The sequence below is a fragment of the Lethenteron reissneri genome, chromosome 52 (genome assembly GCF_015708825.2).
Source record: "Lethenteron reissneri isolate LAM-NWPU_2019-01 chromosome 52, ASM1570882v1, whole genome shotgun sequence".
Classification (NCBI taxonomy): domain Eukaryota; kingdom Metazoa; phylum Chordata; class Hyperoartia; order Petromyzontiformes; family Petromyzontidae; genus Lethenteron; species Lethenteron reissneri.
Window position 1 is genome coordinate 2,123,217 of NC_083830.1, and position 17,837 is coordinate 2,141,053.

The following is a 17,837-nucleotide window of genomic DNA, read 5'->3' on the forward strand; positions in this document are numbered from 1 at the left end:
CCCTCTCCTCCCCCCTTAACTTGTATTTAAGGGCTTGCATCTTGAATCCCTGTCTCACTTGATGCAGCAAATCTGGCTGTGACGGGCCCGCCTGATAATGGAGACTTGTGTTGCCTCCGAAACGTCGTGATTTTTATTTTATTTTTATTAATTTTAATTTCATTTTTTACCTACGGGACTTTACCGAAAGAACTAAGAGTATGTATCCAATTGGGTTTATATCCGGCGGCATTAAACACCCACCACTGCCAGGCCAAGTCCCCAGGTCACTCTTGCATTTGAGACCCACCCTGGTCTCTCCCCCCTTGTCACCTGGTTCACTAAAATTCTACTTGAAACTGTGAACCGGCCCGACCTGAGTTCGATTCCAGGCCACGGCCAGCATCTCTGCCGAGTGACATTTGCACCGGTCCTGGGGACCCCACCCCACCCACCCCAACGTCACCAAACCCCCACTGCCCAGCGTGGTGAAGTATGGCGAAACAACCCCCCCCCCCTGCTCCCCCCAGCCAGCAGCGGCGGACTGACAGAGAGCCGCATACTCTTGCTGGATTGCAGCGTTCTTCACTAATGTTCAGAGGTGGGGGTCACTTTGGCCGAGAAGACATCATCAGCGTGAGGACTGCCACACATTTGGAACCAACATTGGGTTTGACAGCAGCGCCACCACCACCACGACCATCATGATGGTGTTGATGATGATGATGGGAGTGTTTGCTTTCGCTGTTTGTGTATCGTCAGGCCCCCAGGGGCCGCACTAAAGGCCCCCAGAGGAAACCAGTGACCCACGGGCCTTGCAATGAGGAACACCGCCGGCGAATTGAATCCTCGACCTTGACCACATCGGTTCAAGCAAGAGGCGAGAGAGGGCGCTATGAGAACGTAGATTCGGTAGATTTGTTTTGAAGCACCCTGTGATACTTTTACGGGACTATCGTTTTTAGTGGAAAAAAGAACGGATAATACTACACTGTAACATTATAACAAATGTAACGTTAACAGCTTCAAAAAGTCAAAGAGTCTTCACTTGTTCGCCATCGTTGTCAGCGCATCTCCCAGGTGGTCTACAGAGCCCGGGTGGCACATGTCTCCTCGTGGTTTTGTTGCAAATTCTCAGAAGTGCTCAAACATTTCACTGTTTTATTTCAAGCGTTGGGGTGACGAGTCTCTTGTGGCGGCTTGCACAGGCAGGGGCGGTGACTTGGCCACCTAAGCGGCCCCCCCCACCCACGTGGCCCCCACCCACGTGGGGTCCTTGAACAGCTGAGAGCGGCCAAAGCTGGCGGCGGTCTTCGTGTGCCCGTGTCTCGCACGAGTCGCATCGCGCTGTTTTGTTGAGAGAGGAGGCCCCGGGTTGAACCCCAAGTGGCGACGAGAGAGAGAGAGAGACAGTGTGAGAGAGCACGCGGCTCAAGGTGACTAAAGCGCCGTCGGACACACACGCGGCACACGAGCCACTTGCGAGTGCAGTTTGTTGTGCAGCCGAGTCGAGTAGGCCGCAAAGCGCAATTCTAGATTTGAAGCTTTCGTGACTGCCAAGGATTCATATTCTTAGTTGTTTTATCGCTAAAGTCACGTAGGTAAAAAATAAAATTAATAAAATAAAATCACGACGTTTCGGAGGCAACACAAGCTTCCGTCTTTGGTGGAACCGTCACAGCACGATAGCTGTATCAAGTGAGAGAAATTCCAAGAAAACAGTCCTTGTATATATAGGCAAAGCGCAAGTTGACTAACGCCAGCTACTACGGGGTTGAGCTGTGTGGTAAGTGTCGGGTTCTTTGTTGTTTATAACATAGGGGTTGTGTTGTTGTTGAGGTTAGATCGCGTGATTATAAATGCGTCGTTAAACCCGCCACCACTTAGTCACTTTAAGATGTTTTCTTGTTCATGTTTTTGTTTGTTGCGGTTGCACCCGATTCAAGAGCCGAATGGCTCACGGGGCTAAACCTAATAAATGAACTTGAACTTGAACCCGCCGACACAGCTAAGTTAGTAAGGTGTGCCAAGTCAACAGAACGTGACATTTCGTTACTAGTACAGCACACCGGTGTGTTGGAGTACTCATTGTAAATGTTGTGGATTTGCTCTCCAACAAACCGATATGCTGCACTAGTAACGAATTGGCATTTTCTGTTTACGTGACAAACCTTACTAATTGGCTATGGCGGGTTTAACGACACATTTATATGCACGCGATCTAACCCTAAAAAACAACAACCTATATTTGTTGTTGGTGTAATTGTACCGCGTGCCACGTTCACAAATCGAGGGCCTTCGATACGGGGACTTGGGTTGGAGCAACCGGTGCGGGACACTGCGGACAGCCCCAGTTCGACTCCCGGTCACGCGGCTAACAGCCTGGGGGTGGTGGTGGGGGTGGTGGTGGTGGTGGTGAGCAGCGATGTCTCGAATAGGCCTTTAAACGCCTCCATATCCCTTCACCACCACCAACCACCCTTCACTCAACTCGTATTGATCAGCGATGGTGAAGTATGGTCAAAACAGCCCCCCGCTTTTGATGACAAGGCGGAGTGTAGGCATTCTTCTAGTAGTGTATTTGACAGAGGTCTGCATTGTTGTTGTTGTGAGACTTATACCATTGGCCTTTGTCGTGGGACTGGCGTCTAAAGTTAGTTTCATGAAGGGGAACTTCCTCATGGCTGTACTGTACGCACAGTGCCGAACGATAAAGTCGCCCACAATGTTGGCTTTGACGGTGCATGTGAGGCTCGCAGGTCATCGCCTGGGTTACCATCACCTGGGTTACCATCACCTGGGCTAGCATCACATGGGTTACCATCACCTGGGTTACCATCACCTGGGTTACCATCACCTGGATTACCATCACCTCGGTTACCATCACCTGGGTTACCATCACCTGGGCTAGCATCACCTGGGCTAGCATCACCTGGGCTAGCATCACCTGGGCTACCATCACCTGGGTTACCATCACCTGGGTTGCCATCACCTGGGTTGCCATCACATGGGTTACCATCACTTGGGTTACCATTACCTGGGTTACCATCACCTGGGTTACCATCACATGGGTTACCACCACCCGGGTTACTCTCACCTGGGCTAGCATCACTTAGGTGATAATCAAAGTTGCGAGTTTAGATTGAAAACTTATTTATTGAGAACTGCTTTTTGCGTGTTTAACACGTTAGCTTTCGCAACCAATATCTATATGTTTTTTGTTTGTTAGATTGCGTAAATATAAATGTGTCGTTAAACCAGCCACCCCCCCGACACAGCCAACTAGTAAGGTTTGTCACGTAAACAGAACATGCCAATTCGTCACTAGTACAGCACTAGTGTGTAGTGTATAGTGTAGTGTATAGTGTAGTACACTAGTACAGCACACCGGTGTGTTGGAGAGCAAAGCCGCAATATTTACAATCTGAGTTCGACGTTTCGCCAGTAATTACAACCAGCTTCATCAGGCGACAGCCAGATTTGTGGAGATATCCTCCTGTTTCGTTCCTGAGAGGGATAGATGTGAAGACACCACGTATCCTTCCGTTCCCCGCATCTCCGTATCAGCAGGGCTGTGGCTACGTACGCTGCCGCAAAAGAAGTTCAGCATACATACATACATCACTGAATAAATGTGTAATATATAGTACCGCATTGAAAGCACAACAACAACTGACGTCAACAAATCGACGGCCGAATATCACGACAAAGATTGCCCCAGGCCTGGTCATCGATAGCAATCACGGCCCCTCCCTCCCTGCACTTCTCATGGCCAAAGAACAGAGAGTGGCATCGTCAACAAACGACGGATGTGTATCGCTCATATCCATAAGAGAGGGGTTTTGTTTTTGTTGGGTGATATCACGTAAATATGAATGTGTCGTTAAACCCCGCTACCAGCCGACACAGCCAAATGAGTAAGGGTTGTCACGTAAACGAAACGTGCCAATCGGTGACTAGTTCAGTACACCACGCCCCGTGTGCTTGGAGAGTAAAAACCCGGAACCGTTTTCAATAACCAATTGACAGGGAGAAAAACAAAATCTCAAAGTTAGTTAAATAAACAGGAAAAATATACAAGAGGTAACATTTGGGCCAATATCCTTCATCTGTACAGTACTATGATGAAGGCCCATTGCCTGAAACGTCACCCATTATAATAAATACACATACTTTATCTGTGTGCTGTGAAGAAGGTGTGGGGGTCGCTGGCCCCCGAGATCCCTCACTCTGTACCGCTAACGGCCGGGTTAACCTCATTATTAACCTCATTACTCGCCCCCTCGCTACTAGGCGAACCGCTGTTGGGTTCTTCGCCCATGGGGTGAGAGCCGTCGCTCGAGGATTCCCCTCCCCCGCGGGTCCGCGTAATAGGCATGGTTAATTACGTACGCGCACACCCACACACAGCTCTGCGCGGCACTCACTCAATACAGACCACTCACGTTAGGATCGCGCACCTGTATTATACACGTAGTGAACGTGCGCGCACACGCGCATACAGCTCCACACGCGATACCCACTCTTGCGCCGCTCTGCGCAGCGCTCGCCGTCTGCTGGCCGCTTACGTTATGATCGCGCACCTGGGGTACGCCGATTACGCACGCCGCGAGCTTACGCACACACAGTACCACACGCGTTCCCACACGCTCACACTGCACGACAAGATCACGCGAGACCACGCTTCGCTATTAATGATTTATTACCTGGTGACTAATGTTCAATCAGTGAGTCGACGAGGCTGGCCTATTCCACTAAACCGGCACCTATTCCCTATTTATCGACTATTATCCTACTTCACCTCCCCACTCACTGTTTGGCGCCCACGGAGGTTCGCTGCTCCCTGCGCTAACAACGTACCTCGATGCGTCTCACGGACGTCCGGGTCGCTGGCTGGAGCTGCTGTTGGTCTGCTGGCCTGGAGAGAAGAGAGCTATTTCCCCTCTGCGCCCCTCTATTTATCCTCCCTACCTCAAAGGGGATGCTGCGCTAAACAATGGGCTCGCGATCCTCTGGCACGCGCACGGCGGTTCTGGGCGCTGTTGATATGCTAATCAGTGTGCTGCGTGCAAGGCGTAAATCCTAATTAATCCCTTACCCTCCCTAACAATGGGGCCTGCGCGCTCAAGCGCAATTATCCCAACCCTCCATGACTATGCGCAACAGCCCCTGTGATCCCGCTATTCATGCTGTCCCGTGCCTCCCCTGCTTGCCCCGTCGACTCGTGGGGGTGTGTGTGGGGGGAAATGCGCCTCAACCGCGGTGGCCGAATGCCCCACGCCGCGACCACACCATATTAAGGCCGGCCGCAGCACCGCGGTGCCACGTAGCACGGGGGAGGTCATCCAATTCCCTGATCGCCGGAAACCGTGAGAATTAATCCCGATAAGGGTCTCTCGGATAAAAACCGGTCGGCCAGGCGACCTCCCCTCGGAGCTCTATGGGGGGGGGGGGGGAAATGAGTGCGGGTGTGTTCATGTGAGGTGAGGTGAGGGGGACGCGGGGTCGGCTCCGTTGCTTGGTGGTGGCGAGGTCGGGGATTTGGTGCCTGCCGAACGGCTTCGCGGCGGCGGCATCACATAGGGCCATTTCCTATTTTTTATATGTTCCCAACAGAGCATTGCTCTTGACGAATGTGTTGATAAATTTTTATTTCATTAATTCACGTTGCAGCACGTTCCTCGTCACTGCTCTCTGCCCAACGCGGCTTTGTTTACATTTTGTCCCTTTAACCCACCGTTTTGTCTGCGCACTAGTTAGTTTACATGCTTGCTTTGTACAGTGTATTGAGACACACTTTGAACTTAGGCGCTTCCTAAATTTATAGCACTTGGTATCGTACGTAATTCTTTATTGTCAGGGCATGTAGAGCTGGGCTGTCCAATCACTTAAGTAATCAATTACCCTCACCGTTATCGGTCCAGTTACTCAACAGGTAAGTGAAGTTAACCACTGGGGTAGACGGGCAGACAGCTCATTCACCGCTCGGTCCGTTTCCATGAAGGGGTTTTTTTGCTGCTGCATTTGGGATTGTTCAGTCCATCAGCCTCACCACAGAGTCAATGAAACGACAAGAGGCGGGCCTTCCCGATCATTAAAGCAACCTATGATGGGTTCGATTACTCAACTCATCGGACAACACAGAAATTGTTGGGGGGAAAAAAAAAATCTCGCCTCTCCTTTCACGCGTGCCGCTGGACGGGAGGTGACGGGCGAGCCTTGGTGATGTCACCGCAATGGGCGCGGCTTATGGCGGGGGGAGGGGGGCGGTTTCCCACCTTCGGGAGGCAGGGGAGGTCGCGGCGCATTCGGCGAGATTTGGCCATCGGTGCGAATCCGGCGTAGGTCATGCCGCGGGGCGCGCGGACTTGCCGCGTGCGGCAAGGTGCATTAATGTGCGTCCCCACGCGCGTCAACTCTTGGCCAGCGGCAGCGCGCTAGCGCAAGGACGCTCGCCGGCCCGGCGCCAAGAGGCATAACGGCGACAAATCCCACCGCCCTTGTGCGCCAAACCCCACAAATAAATCTTGGGGCGCCCGTGCCAGGGCGGAAATTCTAATTTAAAAACAGCTCCCAACGAGCGGACCGTTTGGGATTACCGCATTCAAATACGTGCACCATGATTTAAGTCCTTGGACGCATTAGGAATGTAAAAAGGCTGTTTTGTTGATAAGGTGAATTCGTCTTGTCTAATTAGAGTATATTTTATTTAAAATTTACGCGCTCGTACTCGCTTTTTAACTTGTGTTGTTTTTTTACGTTGCACGAGATTATTATCCACTGAAGTGAGCAGTATTTCAGATGCGTGCAAACGCTCGTATGTGGTAGTTTGATGGGGCGGGGGGGGTTGTGAAGTGGTGGCGCAACGGGTAGCAGGCTGCGATATGAACACGACGACCTGAGTTTGCCACGGCTAACGGCGATTGACATCCCAAACCGTTCCTGGGTACCCTCCCCTGTGCAAACCCACACTGACCAGCCTGGTGAAGTATGGTCAAAATGTATGCCATGGCCGACGGGGCATCGGGGGTGGGGGGGGCCTTTGTTCAGCAGTGGTTGGCAAAGGGATGTACTTGATTATAATGTACTTTTATTATTTGAAATTAACCAAATCTGGAGGTTGTTGAATATGTTTGGAAATGTAATTCAGGTCGATTGATACAGAGCGCGGTTCGCAAACCACTGCGGCACCACTCTCTACACTGTTAATTTGGTAGTTTGTGTAAAAAATAATTTTAAGTACATATTTTCTATTTTAAATACATTATGTAAAGTATTTGTGATTTCTATTTCAAATACATTTTCCCAAGTTTTTTTTAAGTGTTATGTCCGACACATTGGTAAGAGTTTCTTGTCCACATCTTGCTTATATATGCATGGCATGTATTTACTAAACGGCCAAAGTGTGTCCCCATACGAAGAGAAAGTGTTTATTGGTGCTCAATATCCCAGCCAGGGGTCAGCCTTTCCCATTATCCCTTTGGGGTAAGAGTGGTTGTTCAACGGAGAGACTTGTCCCCATCATAGAAATGTGGAATGTCCACCACCGGGGATCAGTGCTGTCAACAGAGATAGGGACTCCCGCATGATTTTTTTCTGGCAAAGACCCTTAACAATTTTATCAATCGCACAGAGAAACACGGCCGCTGATGTTCGGTGGATTGTCACACGGCGGGATTGTGAGAGGTGGTGATGACGGCATGGTGGGGCTTTCACCCGGTAGTGAATTGATGGTGACTGCTAGTGGCGATGAAGATGACGGATCCAAATTGTGATCTGAAACATTTTGGCAGTGCCACAAGAGGCACCTGCTTTAAACAAGAAGCCGTCACGCACATGACAGCGTTTTTTGGTGCCACCCACAGGGGTTAATGGAATATTGTTACTGTGCCAGTTTCATTACACTTGACGATGACTGATGGCCGTTTCTTTCTCTGTGAATGCAGATCGGCCGCAGGGATGGATGCGGATTTTGAAAGACTCCGTAAGTGTACGCCAACGCCAGGTCACCAGTCTTCTCTTAAACTTGCAAGTAATAATTATATAATCATGACAATTTTCATCCTTTTCCCCCGGAAAGCCTTCATCTCAAGACTTGAAGATTTCTCCTTGTTTATTGGCACACTGCAGTGGTGTAAGGGGTACCACACTGAACTTGCAATACGGAGGTCAATAGTGGTCATCACTCCACGTGCCGGGAGCATCTCCAGTAACTGAATTTACTTTCTCTTAACAATTCACTTCCCTGCAGCCGCCCCCAGCGCGTGCTAAATGACGCACGGCACACACAGCCAGAAAAAACACAGACCGCAGAGCTGTGTGCGTCTCGTCAACACAGAGGTCCCCCACGCCCCCTTCATGCCCGCATTGTCTGTCCACGGCACCGCTTGATTCAGGCCCTCAAATTGTGGAGCTGGCCAAAGCTGTGAGTGCCGGAAACAAGGTGGAGGCCATGACGCTGGCAGCTCTCCTGGCACGTTCCAACACCCCGCTGGAGATTCGCCCGCAAGACAGCGTCTACCCGGCACAGGAGATCAGGTGAACGCCGGATCAGCCTTTGTCCGCTTGTTGCCCATTGTCCACTGTGTGAGCGTCGCTGCAAGGCTGCAGTTATAGCAAGCCTTGGCGACGCATTTCTGTATGCCGGTGGTTGTCCAAGCTGCGGTCTGTGGGCTACTGGTGTTGTGCAAGGCCATGAGGAAACTGGTGCAGATAGTTTTTTTTTATTCCACAAAACACCATATTTTTTTACTGCAAGGTGGTCCATGGAAAATATTTGACGGTGTATGAGTGACCACCACGCACACCAAATCGTCACAGGCAGCAGCTGAGCTTTGCTAGGGGATGGTTAGCATAGGGCGGTGCAGCAAAGGCTGTTGTTGTATCATACTTCCATGCTCCCCACCTTCACCAACGCACACTGACCAGCGTGGTGAAGTCCGCGGGTCGAGGAAGATTTTGAACCCGTGCCATGTGCTGTGTTTCTAACCATGTATTGATCACGGCTGCTACTGCTGATAATGATTCATCCAATGCAGGAGTCCTCAGAGAGTCTAAATTCCGGAGGCTCAGCGAGTCTCTTATGGATATAAAATGGCATCGTTATTGTTGTAAATGTTTTGAAAATCAGTGGCGACGTTCAACACACGAATCCCCCAAATTATCAAGATCTGGATAATAATAATATGGATGTAGCCATCCATGATTCATCACGATTCTGGGTCAATATTTAATTGGTTATTCGATTGTTTCTGTTGCGAAAGATGTAGAATCAATCATTTTCATCATCATCGTCGTTGTCTATTCACTGCTGGTTGAAGGCTTTCCCACGCCGTACCTATTCCCCGCTGCCTCCTGCGATGCCACAGTCCATCTTAGTTCCGCGAATTAACTGACCTCGCCTCCGCTCAATCTCAATAGCGGTCCTTCTCTCAGCCGCAGTGTGTAGGATCCACAGTGGTATTAATGTCTACAATGTACCGTGGTATAGACACTTGTGAATTTAAAATAATTGATTATTGCGTGCCATGTTAGATTTTTAATCTGTGAATTATTATAGCTCGACTGGATACATGTAATAGCAAAAGTTTCACATTTATTGTACATCTTGTCTTCTTTACAATATAGTTTTATCCCCATTAAATATTTTGAAATCTGGGTCTCTGACTTGAGCACACAATGGGCTGCTTGTGCGCAAAAAAAAAAGATTGTCTTTAAAAGTAAAGTGCCGTACTTTTCTGCAGACAGTGTGCTTTAGCGATATCCTCCAACAAGTCCAATCAGTGGCAGGAATCGAACTGTCATTGCCCAGTGGACGGGTTCAGTGGCGAACGCTCCGGTTTAATCCAGACGCCCCCCACCACCACGTGGGTTAAGGCAAAGCGGGCGGGGGGGGTAGGGGTCACGCTTGCGCGTTACGTTGGGGTGGGGTTACATATCGGTGGAACAAAGTGAGTGTGCCTTGAGCTTATTTACGACAAAATGAATGTGACAAACCGAATGAGATAAATTGAACTGATAGAAAATCCCCACTGAATTACCCAAGCGAGTGGCGGGGGGGGGGGCAGGAAGAAACAACTCGTAGCGCAGATCGTCTGGACTCGTGCAGTGGCAGCAGGAATCCGTGTGCTTGTACGATAATGAACAGCGTCAGACCTCTTATCTGAATTCCTCAAAAGCCATAATTTCTGTCATCCTCGGCTGAGAATAGACGCATAGATTTCACCAGTTTGAGGGTTTCATTAAGCTATAGGTGAACTTTGAGCCTTTGTGTCATTCGATGATAATATATATTTTTTACACCGGAATATTAATAAATTGGCTGAATGTGGAGGGAGAAAAATTAATGAAACGGCCATTGGGTCTTGGCGGCTACATCACCGTGATCATCAGGAAAGTCCTGCCTGCGGCTGACTCTGCAACAAAGAATATAAATTAAAAGTTAAGTCCGTGTGATTGTCCAAGTGTGAGAGAGGCTCTGAAATCTAAAAGCCATTACGCAACAATGGAATACGTTCATGGGAAGTTTGGAGGACATTGAAAAAAAAATTGGTTAATCAGATCAAAAAAAACTTAAATTAAATTGGTTCCTTCCAATCCAAATCGTGGGCGTGTTTTTTTTTGTTTAAAAACTGCAGCGATGATTTTGAATCGTAGGTCATAATGTATTATTCATTGGCCATACCTTTTTTAGATACTTCCCGATTTTAAGTCTTGGATGTGTTTACAGTAGTAGTTGTTTGAGGATCTGATTTAGAAGGAACTTTATTTGTCCGTCTTTGAATCAGCCTGTCGGTTACGACACAACTAACAATGACAATAAATGTGTAGGCCTTTGTTCATCATTCGACTGCGGGGTCGAAGGCCTTCACTGCGCCCTGTCGCTCGTGAGAGTTGTTTGGCCTTGCTTCACCACGCTGGTCAGAGTGTTGTGAGGGGGTGGGGGGGGGGACAGGACCGGTTCAGTTATCAGCTACCTTGCCAGGTATGCAGGAGGTCGTGGGTTCGATCCCGACCCTGACGCCTGCTGCTGTATTTTTCAAGTTTGCATGTTCTCTCTGTCTCCCCGTGGTCGTGTGGACTTCTCTCTGGTTTCGCCACCCACATTTAGAATCAACGTGCGTTTACAGTATTTAGCTCCTGTAAATTTCCACATGATGATAAGCCACTTCGTTGACCTTTCATTTGTGGCCAGGTCGCTTCTGTAAAAAGAGCGACATAGTTCAGTGGGCCTTAACTGGTGAAATAGAAAACAGTAAAAAAAATGGTTTAGCTCGCCACTGATGTTAGCCACGGCCAGTTTTATAGTGCACAATGTTAACCATTGCACTACCACTCCACCCCGACTGTGTATTGTAAATAATAATCTGAATAAATAATACTTGACAGTCCACTGTCAATCCACTGCTGGATGAAGGCTTCTCCAGGCCATGTCATGGGCGTTGTATTGGACCACACACATCATCACACTGGTCATTGTGGGTTGGTGAAGTTCAGTTACCAGCGTGGTGGTGGTGGTGGGGAAGTATGGCCCAGCAATGTTTGGAGAGGCCCTCATCCAGCAGCGTGTTGACAAACATGGGCTGTAGGTGTACTCGTAGAACATCGCACGACTGTGAGCATTCTCGCAATGTACGTTTGTATGTTGTATATATGTTATATGTATGTATTTTGAACTTTCATACCGTATGTAGCCAAGCGTGCTAATTGGAGTTGTGGGGGGAGGACAAACTAAACACAAAAAGCATTTTTAGAGAAATTATTTTCAATCTAAATTTAAAAGTGCGTAGCTCCAGTGGCTTCCTAACATCGGAAGACAGAGCATTCCAGACGGCCGCAAAAAGCGCATCTGAAAGCGCGCGATGCATTGACCGTCTTTGTTCGATGGCCAGCCAAGAGCCGCTGCTGTGAGGGTGACCGGAGTTCGCGTGATGGTTTATGCTCTTGACGAGATCGGCAAGCTATTGTAGTTCATTTGTGGCAAGCACCTTTGTGTGTAATGGGTGAGACCCTATAATGTATCCGGTCAGCAACCGGACACAAGAAGATCGTGGGCCTAATCCATGTGTTAGTGGGAAGGAGGTCATCGCTGCTCTTTGACAGAGCAATTAGCATTTGGGAGGAAAAGTGCACCCTGTCAAAACATCAACCACGGTGGCTGTGCGTGACGTGTCGCCGTGTGCAGGATTCAGGTGCGCTTTGAAGATGCCCAGACCACAGTGGGGCCCATCGCTCTGACCGTTCATTCACATTGGACAGTGGCACACCTGAAGAGTGAGGTAGGCATGTGCTGGCCCAAGTCTCAGAATAATAACTTTACATTGTTTTATCAACCCAGTCTGGATGACGACTGGCTAAGTGGAGACCCGACGGGGACGTGGACTCGCGACCTGCCGCTGGCGTGTCGTGAGTTCCAACAAAAACTTCATCCACTTTGCAGTCTGACTAAGAAAAATTAAATGGTGATTGCGCAGCCCTTCGATTGCTCTCTCATGCCACTGCCGGCACAAGTGCCTCCAGTAGAGAAAGCTTTATAGTGGATATTTGTCCACGCTGGCCATACAAAGCCGCGTTATTATTATCATTGTAAATCTTGAACGGCGGAAGAAAACCCACGCTTTACCCCACCACGCGCGACCTTACCGATGGGCCAACTGTGGGGCGCCCGCTTTCACCGCTGGGTGTACAGAGGTGGTGGCTGTTTAGAAAGCTTGCCGCGTTGTTTTCACCGCCTCGCCTGGAGATCGAACCGCGACCTCTGCATTGCAATATCAGCGCCCTTAGAATTATTGTTTAAGGACGCTTTATATATATAAAAAAAAAAAGATACAATGTTTAATTATCCATGTGTCGACCATCGCACCACCCCTGCATCCCTAATTGTCCCTGTCCCATTACATATTTTTCCCTCCCCCCTGCTGTGTTAGGTTTTCCACAAGTACGGCTTCCACCCATTGCTGCAGCGGTGGGTGTTTGGGGGCCGACTGGCCATGGACTGTCACTCGCTTCACTTCTACGGCATCAGGACAGATGGAGACTACGTCTTCCTCTACCTCCTGAAGGTGCCGTCTTCCAGCAGCGATGTCGCAGAGAGACACAACGCAGGTACGGGAGCGCGATCCCCCCACAACGCCGGAAGAGAGGTCACGCCGGCAGACGGGAGCCTTCAGCTTGCCCGAAGTTTTGCGAGAAGAGTAGAACGTGGGAGTCAAACGATAGAAAAGCGGGTGCATTACAGTTTAGTTTAGACCGTATATTTTTTAATAACAAAATGACATCGAAAACTCTCTGTTGGCTCTGGTTGTCTCTTGTTTTGTTGTTGCTGTGACAGGAGAACGGTTGGGTGGCGGTGAAAGGGCACGAGCCAACAAGATGAGTCTACAGGACATCCTTCACGTGATAACCGACCAGCTGGGCTCAATGGACCCGGCTCCTCTCCTATCCAATCCGCCAGCAATAGCCGCCGTGAGTGTCATTTGAACTGTTCGTTCATTTGTCAACTTCCTTTTGTAGATCCCCAACGAACTAAAGCGGCACGTTGGTCAGTGGACGGGTGTGTTTGGTTGTCCATTAAAAACCCCTCCGAGCCAGACTTTAAGAAGCCAGAATTCGGGGTAAGCCAGAGGGTAACTTTAAATAATTAAATAACGACGCAAAGATCATTCTTGATAACGAAAGAACCCAACTGATCCGAACACTTGCTCGTGCGCCATTTGGCCGGCCTGCACATGGTAATTTTTGTGACTTGTTTACCTTTTCTCTATTTGACACTGTTTTTGGTAACTTGCTGACCCCCCAACCCGAACTGGAACATCTGCGAAAAAGAGCTTCATAGCTCATCGGGTTCCAGTCTAAATAAATATTCTGATGGAATCTGACTGCGAGAGCAATTCTACGGCCGTTTTTTCTCGCTATCGCGTTCCATTTGGTGAACCCCTTTTTGGGACCTTGCAAACGGGAGCACAACGGGGGGGGGGGGGGGGGAGGGGTGCAAAATCCAGCGGGGTTTGAGCGCGCGCGTTGCTCTCGCCGTGAACGTGCGTTCAGGACACGACGGCCGAGTGGTCGTGTTCGGCCTGCACGCTGCTCAACCAGCCCAGAGCCGCCCGCTGCTGCGTGTGCGACACCCCTCGACAGCACGATGCTCCCGAGCAGGTGAGGGAGTGGTTTCAAAACCCGTGGGACAAGTCGGACAACCACGTTTCCGTTCTTTTGAGCTGGTTGGTCTGGACGCACCGCTGCACGCGGCCTTCGCGTGTTTGCTAGCCCCAGCAGGTGGAGAGAGGGCGGCCAGGAATCGGCGCCTCGCACGGATCTCACGCCAGCGGTCGCTGGCTCCTCTACGCCGTCTGGTTTATGGGTTGGTTGTTTATGGCAGGGCGGGGGGGGGAGAAACCTTTTAACGTTGCACGCTTAATTTGTTTGTGACGTATTTGTACACACTTGTAACAGGGCTCGCGGGCCGTTCCGAGAACTATATACCGGACGCGGTAAATATATTCTTGGGCTGAGAGATCGTAAAATCGAGCACCCGTTGTTAAATGTCGTCGTGTAGCTGCGTGTGCCTGTACACACGTGCACATGAAACACGTGCACGTGCGTCATGTGCACACGTGTGTCATGTGCATGTGTGTGAGGTGCTCACTAACAGCACTTGCCCTAACAGTCTTGTTAAGACTATACAAGGGAATATTTCTCTTTGCACATGCATCGGCCCTTCTGACAATCCACTGCTGGATGAGGGCCTACGCACAAATACGGAACATTGTACTGGCTGTGGCAAAAACAACCTACTTTTTAAGTGGAATCTAACTTACGTGTTAAGCCGACGTGTTGAACTGGAATCCTAACTGTTGACACTCAACAGTGGCTTAAGTGGTCAGCTTGCCGACTTCCAAACTGCGCGGCCACTTGCGTTAAGATGTAGTCTCGCTGCGTGCTCACCGCTGTGTGCGCGCTTTGTGCCGCTGGTGAAGGCATTATTCCTTTCCGTGCGAGAGAGAGGGAGAGTTTACTCCGTGTGGCAATAAACTCAGTCTGCCTTTGAGCGGTCGAGGAAGCAACTACTTAGAGGTAATATTTTTTTATTAAGTCGAGTTTTATTGCGCATTACTTTGAAAGTGCAACAACAGAAAAGCCTAAATCCTGTGGGAAATATTGGTTGCTAATTGTATGATTATGTAATTTTTTTTACCATTTTATTGATAGAATGAGTCGATGATTCATTTACAAACAGGATTTTTTTTGGTTCCCAAAGTAATTCGTGTCAAGGTGCGTTAAACATTCAATATAAAAAAATTACACAATTAATTTTTATCATTAACTGTTTTGTGACAGGAGTCTGTAATTCTTCAAGTCAGTTTTGTCTTTCTTTTTTTAACAGAATTAATGAGGAATCGGTCCACAATCGAGGTATATACATTTTTTCCCCCTTGCAAACAGGTGAAATTTATTCTATGGGCCCAGGGCAGATATTTCGCTTGTGGCTACCACTTGGCGTGACATCACTTTAGCGGTTCCGTATTCTTTACGTGGCCAATAATGGTGTATTATGTGAGAACCATTTTAAATTAGCGGGGTTATCAAGTAGCATACAATTCACGCCTATTAGGCATTTAAATCAATTGGAACCACTGAAGTTTTGCAAGCCGGTGGTGGCACCACGCCTTTAATACAGCACTGTCGAGGCAGCGAGGCGTTGGTGGCTTCCCGCACCAATGTTGCGACTCCCTATCCCTTGGGTGTCGAGGAGGTGCCAATCCCTGGCTTGCCAGAAGAGGGCGGCACAGCAATTGTGGAGTCCCATCTGTTCCATCTGCATGGTATTAGTGTTTCCCCCTTTGCACGTGTTGGTCTTCTCCAGGTGCTGCAGTTTCCTCCCACATGTAAAAAACTCACTAATTGGCTGTAAACATCTTCATATATATAGAGGAACGTAGAGCTTAGGCAATTGCTCTCACAAGCTCACTGTGGTTCCCTGCTGCGCCTCTATGAGCCGTTCTCCCTCTTGGAGAGCGAGCCAACACTTTGCGGTGCTTTGCAACTTGAAATTATTGTATTTGTTATTTTGCTACATCGTGTTATAGGAAATTCTGCTCTGGCCCATGGACTAACTTTGGCAAGGTGATTTGGTTTCAACGGCCGTTTCCCACTTCTTTGACAGTGCCCACAGGTATTCCCTCCGGTGCAACAGATTTTACTTCTTTCTAAACGCATGTCCAGACCTGAGCATCCGTTTTTGCACACTTTGGTTGCATGCAACTGAATGGTTTCTATGCGGTCGTCTCTGCAACAAAAGGTGGCTGAAAGTTGCGCATTGTTGTTGCGCAACTTCTCCCCCAGGTGTGCACCCTGCGTAACTGTTGGGGTGGTCATTAACTCTTCAGGTGTGACATCTGGTGCAACATCATCATCATCTGGTGCAACATCATCATCTGCTGCAACACTGCCCTCCCCCCCCCTTTTGTTTGTGAACTATAAATATATGAGCGATTGTAATTTACTGACAGGTGTGCGCGTGTGTGCGGGTTTCCGTGTCGTGTATTTATTCAGGGGAGACGACGCAACTCCGTGGAGAACTTCATGCGACAGATGTCCTCGCCACATTCAGACCTACAGTCCGATTTGCTGAAGGCTCTATATAAGATTTAGCAGCTTTTCCCGGAGCCAAGTCAGAATATTTCTGACAATATGACCATGAGAAGTTTGCACTTTGAACCACTACTGATATGCTTGCACTGTATTACTGTACTGCTTTTAATGGTACATCCTACAAAATTGTTAACGACTTTTTTTTTTTTAAGCAGCCAGCTGGTTCGTAGACCGATCAGCCCTAGATCCGAGATGATTATCACGACGATTTAATCGACTCAACGTTGTGTCAAATCAGCTTCTCTTCTTTACGTCACTTGTGGAGCCAATGGAAGCCGCCTGGTCATTGCTTCCCGCAGGTGGGAAACCCCCTACAAGCCGAACACCGATAATTGGGCGGGTGGGCGGGCGAGCGAGTGAGCGGGTGAGTGAGTGAGTAGATAGGCCGGGGCGCGCCGTATCTTGATATCTCGTGTTGATGCTTTGTTTACCTTGTACTGCCGACCACAGTCGATGGAAACTGCCGTAGGCATGGTAACTGGTACCGCGTACACACACACACGCATCGGCCGGGCAGGACGGTGCGGATTGATGTAAACGCTCGTCGATGAGAGCTCGCGACTCGCGATCGATCGTCTTGCGGTACTGGCGACCGGTGGGGCTCGTGGAGCCACTGCAACGATGCGATCGTTCCTGCGTTGCGCTGACGCGGCGAGTGTGTGGCGGCGGCGGCAGCAAGGGCGGCTGACTGGAGGGGGACGAACGCACGGACCGAAGATGCCGTGACGGCAGTCGGCGCGGCTGGTGGCGACGGCGGATGCGCAGACGGACCTCCCCCCGGTGTCTTGGTCGCAGCGTCACTGGCGTCGTTTGCCTTCATAAGTGTTCGAGATCGCGGCGATTAGAAAGACTGTTGGCTGGCTTGTGTGGAAATAAAGTGCAGTTGAAAACCGTTCAACGTCATCAGAATCTTTTTATATTCTGGAGAAATCCGATGAGCCCATGAAGCTCTTTCACAAATGTCCAAGTTTGGGTGGGTTCGTCTGCATTTGAACTAAAAGTGTAGCAGGTGACAAAAGTGATGCCATTTGCACTGCAGAGTTACGGGAAACTGATCTCGCGACGATGGCCATATATCGCGAAAACTCAATGCTGTCGCTCATCCGTAATGTGGCAGTTTTACGCGATAATCCCGAAATCATGAGCCGTGTTTTTTATGGGGCTGTATACGGCTTGTTCGCAGATGAGCCGCTCATTGGCAAAGTTTG

At 49.3% G+C, this 17,837-nt stretch overlaps 1 protein-coding gene across 3 annotated transcripts; it reads left to right on the forward strand.

The window, feature by feature from the left end:
• The first annotated feature begins 1,246 nt into the window (after window positions 1-1,246).
• SHARPIN (SHANK associated RH domain interactor) lies at window positions 1,247-17,527 on the forward strand. Of its 3 annotated transcripts, XM_061573396.1 has the most exons (9): window positions 1,247-1,415; window positions 7,926-7,963; window positions 8,376-8,517; window positions 12,164-12,257; window positions 12,906-13,083; window positions 13,310-13,443; window positions 14,026-14,133; window positions 15,362-15,390; window positions 16,531-17,527. In XM_061573396.1, exons 2-8 carry the CDS (start codon window positions 7,939-7,941, stop codon window positions 15,365-15,367), a joined length of 687 nt encoding a protein of 228 aa, XP_061429380.1. In that variant the 5' UTR covers window positions 1,247-1,415; window positions 7,926-7,938; the 3' UTR covers window positions 15,368-15,390; window positions 16,531-17,527. The 3 variants fall into 3 exon arrangements, with proteins under 3 accessions (XP_061429380.1, XP_061429377.1, XP_061429378.1); XM_061573393.1 differs by lacking the exon at window positions 15,362-15,390 and having other exon boundaries at window positions 1,248-1,415; XM_061573394.1 differs by lacking the exons at window positions 1,247-1,415; window positions 15,362-15,390 and adding an exon at window positions 1,433-1,765.
• Window positions 17,528-17,837: the final 310 nt, after the last annotated feature.